The sequence below is a fragment of the Heteronotia binoei genome, chromosome 3, assembly GCF_032191835.1.
Source record: "Heteronotia binoei isolate CCM8104 ecotype False Entrance Well chromosome 3, APGP_CSIRO_Hbin_v1, whole genome shotgun sequence".
In the NCBI taxonomy this organism is placed as follows: domain Eukaryota; kingdom Metazoa; phylum Chordata; class Lepidosauria; order Squamata; family Gekkonidae; genus Heteronotia; species Heteronotia binoei.
In genome coordinates, this window is record NC_083225.1 from 181,242,150 (window position 1) to 181,253,606 (window position 11,457).

Genomic DNA, 11,457 nt, shown 5'->3' on the forward strand with positions numbered 1-11,457 from the left:
CTGTGCAAGCACCAGTCGTTTCCGACTCTGGGGTGACGTCGCATCATGACGTTTTCATGGCAGATTTTTTTATGGGGTGGTTTGCCATTGCCTACCCCAGTCATCCACACTTCCCCCCCAGCAAGCCGGGTACTCATTTTACCATCCTCAGAAGGATGGAAGGCTGAGTCAACCTCAAGCTGGCTCCCTGAACCCAGCTTCCACCTGGATCGAACTCTGGTTATGAGCAGAGAGTTCAGACTGCAGCACTGCAGCTTTACCACTCTGCGCCACGGGGCTGCTACGAAAGCCCATACCCTGCCACAAATATTGTTCGTCTTTATGGTGTTCCTGGGACTCTTGCTCTTTTCTACATTTCACAAAGGTTATGTCCTCGGCTACATCTGATAATCCTAGTAAAGGATAATCTAGATCAGATCACAGAAAGTCTCATTTGCAAATACTACCAACCAAAAGACTTGTGTTTACTTCCATCTCTGGAATGACGCCTCCACCTCAGGAAGACAAGCTGCTCTCTTGTTTGATGTAGTGGTTAAGTGCGCGGACTCTTATCCGGGAGAACCGAGTTTGATTCTCCGCTCCTCTACCTGCAGCTGCTGGAATGGCCTTGGATTAGCCATAACTCTTGCAGAGCTCTCCTTGGAAGGGGAGGAGTGGGGAATCAAACTCCTTTACCTTCCTTACCTTGGGTCAGCCATAGCTCTGAAAGGGCAGCTGCTATGAGAGCTCTCTCAGCCCCACCTACCTCACAGGGAGTCTGTTCTGAGGGAGGAAGGTAAAGGAGATTGCAAGCCACTGAGATTCAGAGTGAAGGGTGGGCTATAAACCCAATATCTTCTTCTAAGGCCCTGCCCAACCCATCTTCATGAAACACGAGGACTCTGCCACTCTGGGAAACAGCGCTCAGAAGAGCTACAGGCGGCTTTGAAGCCACTGGTCAAGTATCACTGTGCCAGCAGACAGACCATCCATTCCTGAAAGTCACATGCAGCAAAAATTAATTCACTTTGTCTCAGAACTACGCCACACTGTATGGTATGTGTTATCTTTCATTGTATGCATTATTCCACTGTCCTGCTTCTGCCACACTGTTTTCTACTTGTGTAATTCCATTTGCTGGGAGGGGGAAAAAATCACAGAGCTGGAAGGAGCCATCTAGTCCAACCCCCTTGCTCAAGGCAGCATCAGCCTCAGCCTAGAGCATCCCTGACAAGTGTTTGTCCAGCTGCTGCTTCAACACTGCCAGTGAGGGGGAGCTCACCACCTCCCTAGGTAGCTGATTCCACCATTGAGCAGCTCTTACTGCAAAAATGTTTTTCCTAATATCCAGCCAATACCTTCCTGCCCTTAATTTAAATGCACTGTTAAGGTGGCAAGAGCACAGCCCAATCTTGTCAGATCTTGGAAATTTAAGCAGGATCGGAACTTGAGAAACCACCAAGGAAGACTCTGCAGAGGAAGACAATAGCAAATGACCTCTGCTTCTCACTTGCCTTGAAAGCCCCTTTTGCTGGGGTTGCCATGTCAGCTGTCACATGACAGCACTCTTCACGCGCCAATCCATTTATTAGATGTCTCGTGCTGTTTGATTGCACTGTTCCATGCCGGTTATCCACCTTAAATCTCAACGATAAAAGGCAGGAAGGAAAAGATCTTCAGGATACCACTGGACAAGCCAGCATATGCAGCAGGGCTTGTTTTGTAGCAGAAACTCCTTTGCATATCAAGCCACACACACACCCTGATGTAGCCAATCCTCCAAGAGCTTACAGGGATGTTAGTACTGGGCCTACTGTAAGTTCCAGGAGGACTGGCTACATCAGGGAAGTGTGGCCTAATATGCAAAGGAGCTTCTGCTAGAATTCCACCCCTGGGCCACACACCCCTGATGTAGCCGATCCTCCAAGAGCTTACAGGGTTCTTAGTATAAGGCTTACTGTAAGCTCCAGGAGGATTGGCTACATCGGAGGGGTGTGGCCTAATATGCAAAGGAGCTTCTGCTAGAATTCCACCCCTGGGCCACACACCCCTGATGTAGCCGATCCTCCAAGGGCTTACAGGGTTCTTAGTACAGGGCTTACTGTAAGCTCCAGGAGGACTGGCTACATCAGAGGGGTGTGGCCTAATATGCAAAGGAGTTCCTGCTACAAAAAAAAGCCCTGCGAGCATGGCATCATCCAGAACACAGGGCTCAGGCTGCACATGCAAAATCTGTAGATGTTTCGACATTTGCTTGGGGGGAGGCAGATGTCTTTAATGAACAGAGGAAGAATAATCATATGACCCAGAAGATGTGCAGCACTGCTCAAGACATTGTATATGTATGGCCAAAAGTATACGTTCAAGCATTTTAATTCTTTTTTGGTTTTTTGCAATTAAAAGTTTTATTAAGTTTCAAATAAGGGAAAGGGGGAAGGAAGGAATAATACCCCTATTCCCCAAGCATTTTAATTTTCATCTGTACCAGGCAACGCAATCCAAAACCCTTGTAGAGTTGTTCTGTTCCACCAACACCACGGCTGGTACCAACCTACTACTACAACCAAACAGCGATTAGTGTATTCCAGACAAATTACCGCAGAAAAAAAAAGATCCATTGCTCATTTGACAACATTCATGAATCAAAACTAGATTTTAAAAAACATGTTTGAGTTGACGGCTTGGCAAAGAGGCCATCCTACTCCTAAAGGAAAAATAAATTTGAAGGCAGCCTGCAGATGTTAAAAATAAGGACCTCTGGTTCCCTACAACCGTTTCAGTCAGTTCACTGAACCTGCTTCACCGCTAATCAAAGTCCAAAACCACAACCACATACTGACAGGAAAACACATGTGAAGCAGAGTTTCACCAACAGAACAAGGGTTACTGAAACAGTCTGGGTGATTTCACTATGAAAACCTGCCATCTCCACCACGGCGACCATTTCAAAAAGTTACTACTTTTGCCCTGAACAGCCTAGGAAAGCCTGATCTTGTCAGATCTTGGAAGCTAAGCAGGCCCAACTCTGGCAAGTTGTTGAATGGGAGACATCCAAGGAATACCAGGCCAGGGACACAGAGGCAGGCAATAATAAGCCATTTCTCTGAAACATCCAAGCCCCAATGAGGTCACCAGAAGTCAACCATGACTTCCAGGGACACACACACATGTACACAAAAGCACCAAAAAATACCCACCAAAAAATAAAACACATACATTTATTTTGATGAGCAGTCTGCAAGTAAGTCGTGTATGTTAACTATTCTTCAAACAGCAACCAACAACTAAGATATAATTAACTACAGTTACCAATCAGGTGATGGACATCTCACAAACATCTGAGGCAGTGATGCTCTTTATTGTTGGTGGTTGGGGGGGGGCAACAGCGGGAGGGCTTCTAGTGTCCTGGTCCCACTAGTGGACCTCCAGATGGCACCTGGTTTTTTTGGCCACTGTGTAACACAGAGGGTCGGACTGGATGGGCCATTGGCCTGATCCAACATGGTTTATGTTCTTATGAATCATTACAGTGGATGTACTCTACTGCAAGAGAATGGAGCTGTTAAGAGCAAAGTGTAATCTTTTGAGCAGGAGGACTATCAGACCCAGAAAAAAATGGTATTTATGGAAAAGCCCCGATCCCAGTACCATATGGGATCTGGTTATTTTTTTCCAGGAATACCAGAACAATTGCAGGTCCAATAAACCCAAACAAAAAAAAAACGCCAAATTTTTAAAAATTGCACACTCCTACTAGCCACAGTGACTAAAGGGAACCATCACATTCCGAGGCACTTAACCTCTGAATCCCAGAGCCAGTGACAACCTCAGCATCTACCCCTTGTTGTTGGACCTCCAGAAGAACCGGCTGGCCACTGCATGAGAAAGGATGTTGGACTTCTTATGTTCTTATGGTTATGCCCACCTCCTTGAGCTCACTGGAGAAAGAGCAGGAGAAAAACGCACCAGATTTCTAGATGCCAATTCATTTCCATAAGCACTGTGCCTTTTAACCAAATGTGGTTATCTGTACACATCTCATATTTCTTTGTCCTTATCTATTTACAAAGTTAAGGCTATCTTCCCAGTCATAACTCTGTAAACATTCCATGCATCAAATTATAGCAAAAGTTCAATATTAAATTTCTAACAGACTTGAAATAGCTGCATGGGATAGATAAAAATGATACTGAGGCCAAAAGCTATGTTTTGGCTGTTGTTTCCAGCATATTTCTTCCGTCACTTCAACTTAGGCTAGCCCGATTTCATCAGATCTTGGCAGCTAAGCAGGGTTAGCCATGGCTGGTGATTGGATGGGAGACCTCCAAGGAAGTCTAGGGTTGCTATGAGGAAGCAGGAAATGGCAACCCACTTCTGTTTGTCGCTGCCTTGAAAACTCTATCGCAGGGGTGTCGGACTCATTTGTTATGAGGGCCAGATCTGACATAAATTAGACCTTGTTGGGCCGGGCCATGTCAGGTTGGACCGAGCCATGTCGGACCAGGCCACGTATGTGATTAGGTAACAGAGATATACATTTTATAAAGAACACAGACAAACACAAATATATATTTTTTAAAAAAACTAAAAACATGCTTAAAGCGTTAGCACTCATTGGTCTTAAAGGTGCTTTCTTTGTATTTCTCCCATGGGATCCAGGGAACTGGGCAAAGGAAGCTCTGGCTCTTTCCTTCCTTCCCCAGGGGACCAGAAGGGGAAGGAGCCTCAGCCAATAGAAGGAAGAGAGGCTTGGTTCAGTAGTTCTGCTGTGCAATTGAGAGAGCCTGGCAAAGTAAGCTATCTTCCCCCCCCCCCGCTTCCTACCCACTGCCTCATGCAATGGAGAATATAGAGGCTTTGTTCTGTAGCAGTTGAGCAAACCTTACAAAGCAAGCTGTTATGCAGAAGGAAGCAAGATATAGGGGAGAAGGAAGCAGATGACAGCCAGTTGCTTGGGGGGCTAACAGGAGCCCTGTGGGGGTCTGATTCAGTCCCCGAACTGCATGTTTGACACCCCTGCTCTACAGCGCCACCATTAAGTTGACTGCAATTTGACAGCACTTTCAGAGGCAACGCGGAATCACAGAGTTGGAAAGGGCTATGCAGACCATCTAGTCCAGCTCTCTGCTCAATGCAGGATCAGCCTAGAGCATCCCTGACCAGTATTTCTCCAGCCACTGCTTCAAGACTGCCAGTGAGTCCCTCAGTAGCTGATTCCACTGCTGAACAACTCTTACAGTAAAAAAGTTTTTCCCACTATCCAGCCAGTACCTTCCCTGCCTTAATTTAAACCCATTATTGCGAGTCCTATCCTCTGCTGCCAACCAGAACAGCTCCCTGCCCTCCTCTAAGGGACAGCCCTTCAAAGATTTCAGGAGAGCAATCCTGTCCCTCCTCAATCTCCTCTTCTCCAGAGTGAACATTCCCAAATCCCTCAGCCTTTCCTCAGAGGGCTCAGTCTCCAGGCCCCTGATCATCCTCATTGCTCTCCTCTGCACCCGCTCCATTCTGTCCTCATCTTTTTTGAAGTGAGGCCTCCCGAACAACCTGTGCAGCCTGACCCAACACAGTGTACAGCGGGACTAGGACAACTTGCGATTTGGATGTTACGTCTCTGTTGATACACCTCAAGATCGCATTAGCCTTTTTTGTCGCTGCATCACTAGCTAGGCACAGCGATACACAACCAAAAAAAATGACCTTCAAAGTCATTGTTGAGGGTGGAATCTGCCCACATCATCACTGTTTGGCAAAGGCACTCGCTTTTTAACAGACCAATGCAAGGAAAAAAGGCCGCTGTGGCCAGCCTTCCTCAAGGCTTCGGAAAGAGATCGCTATCCTTCTAAGAATGGCTAAGGACAGAGTTCTTTACATGCAAAGCTGTTCTTTCCTACTGAACATCTGCCCCTTGTGTGCTCACACCATATACGGTTGGGGGGAGGGAACCTGCCAACACAGTCAATGTTGGTAATGATGCATCAAAAGAGTATGCATAGCCAAGCCGAGCTTGTGGCTGCAAAACTATGAAACTACCAGCTACAGCAGGGGTCCCCAAAATGGTGCCTAAAAGCAACATGGCACCCACTGATTCTGGCACCTACCAAGTGCTTTTAGGAAGTGGGTGGAGCCAGAGAGGGAGATCTGATTGGCTCTGCACATTTTTTTTAAATGTTGCTTTGGCCTCAACTGCCACCACAACACAAGGATCTACACTGTATCTAACAGGGGTTTCAAACATCAGGAGTTAAATCAGGCCCCTGGAGGGCTCCTATCAGGCCCCCAAGCAACTGGCTGTCATCTGCTTCCTTCTCCCTTTCTCTTGCTTTCTTCTGCATCATAGCTTGCTTTGCTAGGCTTGATCAATTGCACAGGAGCTACAGAGCAAAACTATTTTTTCCACTGGCTGAGGCTCCTCCCTTGGGGAGAAAGGAGGGGACACAGAGCTTCTTTGTCAGGCTCTCAATCACACAGCAGAACTGCTGAGCCAATCTTCTCTTCCTTCTGTTGACTGAGGCTCCTGGTCCTCTGTTGAAAGAACCAGAGCTTCCTTTGCCCAGTTCCCTGGATCCCAAAAGAGAAATACAAAGAAAGCACCTTTAAGACCAAGTGCTAGTGTTTTAAGCATGTTTTAAGGTTGTTTTTTTTTAAATCTTTAATCGTGTTTGTGTCCTTTATAAAGTTTGTATCTTTGGTACCTAATCTTAAATAAGTTCAGTATAAGCTGCCTTATACTGAATCAGATCCTCAGTCCATCAAAGTCAGTATTGTCTTCTCAGACTGGCAGCGGCTCTCCAGGGTCTCAAGCTGAGGTTTTTCACACCTATTTGCCTGGACCCTTTTTTGGAGATGCCAGGGATTGAACCTGGGACCTTCTGCTTCCCAAGCAGATGCTCTACCACTGAGCCACCGTCCCTCCCCACATGACCTGGCCCAACAAGGTCTCATTTATGTCAGATGTGGTCCTCACGAGTTCAACGCCCCTGCAAGTGTATTACTTAAGCTGCGGCTCCGCCTCCTGCAGCAGCCATTTTGTTGCTGCGCCAGCCATCCCGTGCCGGAGTTCCAAATGTGCCCACAGGCTCAAAAAGGTGGGGGACCCCTGGGCTACAGGCTTGGGGTTCTCATGTACACAGTTTACAAGCAAGCTTTCAATGGCTTTCCATAAAGGGGGAAGAACGCTTCAGCACTCTACATAGCTTGAGGGAATGTTCTTACTGTACTAAGGTGGGGTGTTTTCACACTTTAAGCATCTGTCAAACACAAAAGCTAGCATGACATAACGTACAGAACAAAATATACAGATTCAACCTGCGCTTGCTGAATGACTTCAAACGTCTCTCTTTGCATGAGCATTAAAGCAGGGTTTTATGTCCACGATCTCAGCAATAATCTGTATAACAGTCCTTGCAAGAAAAGACAGTTTTATCATACCCATTTTGCAGAAGGGGGCTAAGCAAAATAGGGGCTTGCTTAAAAGAGTCAACTAGATTTGAGCTGGCGACTTTCTGCTCACTTTCTGTTACCACGCCGTATGGACTCTAACCATCGCTCATGTACTCAACGTTAAAACGTGCTCATATCTAGTAATAGTAAAATGCTTGTATCTCTAAGACAGCGAAGAGAATCATCACTTAGAGCTGAACTTTGAACATCTACTGATATAGACAAAAAAGAACTAGGGAGAGCTTACATAAGAAAACAATGTGTGATGAAAGCCAAAGTCTGAAAAACAAGCCTCTCGCCCTCCGATTAAGGTATTCTCAGATAGCACTGAGGCTGTCCGTATGCCTATGTTCTTCAAAACGAAGTGAAAATCAGAAACGCACAGTTTGGGGAGAAATGGAGAGGCACAGAACAAGGCCTTCCCAAATGACACAAAATAACATGCAAGCTTTCAAACTCTCCAGAATGCACTGGAGTTGTTTCAGGCCCTTGAGCTCTTCAGCTATCACAACCCAGCTGTACTATACCTAATTGCTCCATAAACTGATTCACATGAAGCTGCCAGGTCAGACTCTTGGTCAAGCTAGGTTAGAACTGTCTATTCTGACTGGCAGCGGCTCTGCAGGGTGTCAGGCAGAGGTCTTCCACATAACCTTAGAAGCAGACCCTTTTGACTGGAGAAGCTGGGGCCTTCTGCAGGCTAAGCTGATGCCCCGCCCCTGAGCCACAGCCCCGCCCCCCTCTTGGCGGGGCTTCAAGTATTTCACTTCATCCTGCCACCTGAAGCTTGCAGGGACTGAACCCAGGAACCTTCCCCTTGCAAAGCAGATGCCTTCCCTCAGACCCATGTGGTCCTCTCAGCTTCCTGCCCACCACTCCTAACCACTGGGTCTCATCCTTTTACCCAAAGAGAACATAAGAACATAAGACAAGCCATGTTGGATCAGGCCAATGGCCCATCCAGTCCAACACTCTATCACACAGTGGCCAAAAATTTATATATATATATATATACACACACACACACTGTGAAAGCCCACAAACATCCTCCATTCACAGACCTCCTTTCCACCCCTCTCACGCCTTGCTCCACAACACCACTCCAGGGTATAGGGTTGCCAGATCAAAGCTGGGAAATTCCTGGAGATCTGAGGATGGAACCTACGGAAGACAGGGACCACAGCGGGGAACAATGCCACTTTCCAAAGCATCTATTTTTTCCCCCATTTTTAAAGAGGCCACTCTCCAAAGCATCTATTTTCCCCCAATTTTTCAAAGAGGCCACTCTCCAAAGCATTCATCCCCCCCCCCCCAAAGGGATCCCTGCAGTGTGGAAATGAGCTGCAATTCCAGGGGATCCCCAGGTCCCACCTGGAGGCTGGCATCCCTACCAGAGAGCACTCAAGCCCCCAACCCGGGGGGGGGGGTGGCTTATCCGTCCTTCCCATGCGCCCCTCTCCTGCACCCCCCTCCCCCGCCAAAACACCCCCCCCCACACCCCCTCAGGGAAAAAGGAGGGGGGCACAGAGGAGTGGCCTCACCAGGTAAAGGGTGCCATAGATACGGAGCGACTCGCCCAGCGCCCCCTGGGTGATGTGCAGGAAGGCCCGCCCGCAGTGGGGGTGCCAGGTGTGCCCGATCTCGTAGCAGCTGTGGGGGATGGATTTGCTCAGCGCCGCCATCTTGGCCCAGCCGCGGGGGGCGGGGATGGGGGGGGAAGAGAGAGAGAGCGCGAGAGAGAGACAGAGACTGGACTGAGGGAGCGCGACTCAGGGGACGCGAGAAAGGAGGGAGTGCGCGTGCGCGGCAGGCGGCCGCGTCCCCGCCGAGGCAGGAGGGAAAAGGTCACGCGGGGCGGCTCGCGGGGAAGCCGGCTGAGGTTACTCTCGGCCAAGCCCGCCCCTCCCTTTCGCCTCATCCCCCTTTTGCCCGGCTGGGGCTCGCGTGAGCCGCGCTGGCCAATCAGAGAGGCGGCTCCCTTCCAGGGCCGCGTGGAGGACGGCAGGGGAAAGGGGAGGGGGGAGGGAGCTGCCCGCACGTGCGCCTTTCCTCCCGGGCTTGCCCTTGGGGCGACCTGGGCTGGCGCTCGTGCAGAAAATCCTGCTGCCGCCACCCTTCCCCGTAGGGAGGGAAAGGAGGGTTAGAGAAGGAAGACGGGGGTGGCTTGCGATTGCCTTTTTGTTTTGTTTTGCTTTGCTTTCGTTTTGCTGTTTCTTGGCTTTTAAAAAAAAAAAGTGGGGTTTGGAGACACACATTGGCAGGGCCGGTTGCAGAAAATAATAATAATACATCTTTTAATAATAATAAACCCTTTTAAGTAGGATATAGATAAGCTGCAATGGGTCCAGAGAAGGGCGACGAAGATGGTGAGGGGTCTGGAGACCAAGTCCGATGAGGAAAGGTTAAAGATATTGGATTTATATCCCGCCCTCCACTCCGAAGAGTCTCAGAGCAGCTCACAATCTCCTTGACCTTCCTCCCCCACAACAGACACCCTGTGAGGTAGATGAAGACATTGGATTTATATCCCGCCCTCCACTCCGAAGAGTCTCAGAGCGGCTCACAATCTCCTTTACCTTCCTCCCCCACAACAGACACCCTGTGAGGTGGGTGGAGCTGAGGGGGCTCTCACAGCAGCTGCCCTTTCAAGGACAACCTCTGCCAGAGCTATGGCTGACCCAAGGCCATACTAGCAGGTGCAAGTGGAGGAGTGGGGAATCAAACCCGGTTCTCCCAGATAAGAGTCCTCACGCTTAACCCCTACACCAAACTGGCTCTGGTTGAAGGAGCTGGGCATGTTTAGCCTGGAGTAAAGGTGGCTGAGAGGTGATAGGATCACCATCAAGTACTTGAAGGGCTGTCCTATAGAGGATGGGGCAGAATTGTTTTCTGTGGCCCCTGAAGGTAGGACCAGAACCAATGGGTGGAAATTAAATCAAAAGAGTTTCCGGCTCAGCATTAGGAAGAACTTCCTGACCGTTAGAGTGGTTCCTCAGTGGAACAGGCTTCCTCCGGAGGTGGTGAGTTTCCTGCATTGTGCAGGGGGTTGAACTAGATGATCCTGGCGGTCCCTTCCAACTCTATGCGTGAGGCAAGCGGGCAAGGCTAGGGTTGCCAATCCCCAGATGGGTAAGGGAAAAGAGGTGAGCCGCCGTGCAAAAAGTCCCAACAAATTTCAAAAATTAATCAGAAACTCCTAAGTATCAAAAATACCAGTTTTTACAAAATGTTCATATACACAGTATATTCACGCAGAAACAGAACCTACAAGAACAGGAGAAACCCTCCGAGAAACTTTTTCTTGTAGGATTAGAGGCCCTCCCCCCGCTTCAAGACCATCAGAAAGGGGGAGGGGGATATCTGCTGGGCTCTCCATTATTCCCTATGAAGGCAGATTCCCATAGAGTATAATAGAGAATTGATCCTTGGGTATCTGTGGCGGGGGGGGCTGTTTTTTGAGGTAGAGGCACCATATTCTCAGCATAGTATCCAGTGCGTCTCCTCAAAACACCCTCCCAAGTTTCAAAAAGATTAGACCAGGTGGTCCAATGCTGTGAGCCCCAAAAGAAGATGCCCCTATCCATTATTTCCTGTGGAGGGAAGGCGTTTAAAAAGGTGTGCGGTCCCTTAAATGTGATGGCCAGGATTCCCTTTGCTTGTCACTTGTTCCTGGCTCCACCCCCAATGTCTCCTGGCTCCACCCTCAAAAGTCCCCAGATATTTCTTGAATTTGACCTGGCAACTCTAAGAAAGCCCCTCGCCTGCTCTCAAGTGGCTTTTGTGTGGATGTTAAGTAGGTCTGTGCATGGGGGACTGTGGGAAAGCAAGCGGAGGCCAAGTGGCATTGCAGGGGGCAGCCAGAAAAGTGCGTTGTAGATTTGTGCAGAGCTTTTTTGGCAGAAAAAAAACCCCCAGCAGGAACTCATTTCAATATTAGGCCACACCCCCTGCTGTCACCATTGTCTCACATTGGGCTTTTTTGTAGAAAAAGCCCAGCAGGAATTCATTTACGTATTAGGCCACACCGCCTGATGC

At 48.7% G+C, this 11,457-nt stretch overlaps 1 protein-coding gene across 2 annotated transcripts in view; it reads right to left on the reverse strand.

The window, feature by feature from the left end:
- TMEM135 (transmembrane protein 135) overlaps window positions 1-9,213 on the reverse strand; it is a 289,517-nt gene extending 280,304 nt beyond the window's left edge. The window contains exon 1 of one of the 2 annotated variants that reach the window (XM_060234967.1): window positions 8,964-9,213. In XM_060234967.1, the coding sequence (XP_060090950.1) occupies window positions 8,964-9,104 (141 nt within the window). In that variant the 5' untranslated portion in view covers window positions 9,105-9,213. The remainder of the gene's footprint in view (window positions 1-8,963) is intronic. The other variant, XM_060234968.1, reaches the window with a different exon arrangement.
- Between the last annotated feature and the right edge of the window lie 2,244 nt (window positions 9,214-11,457).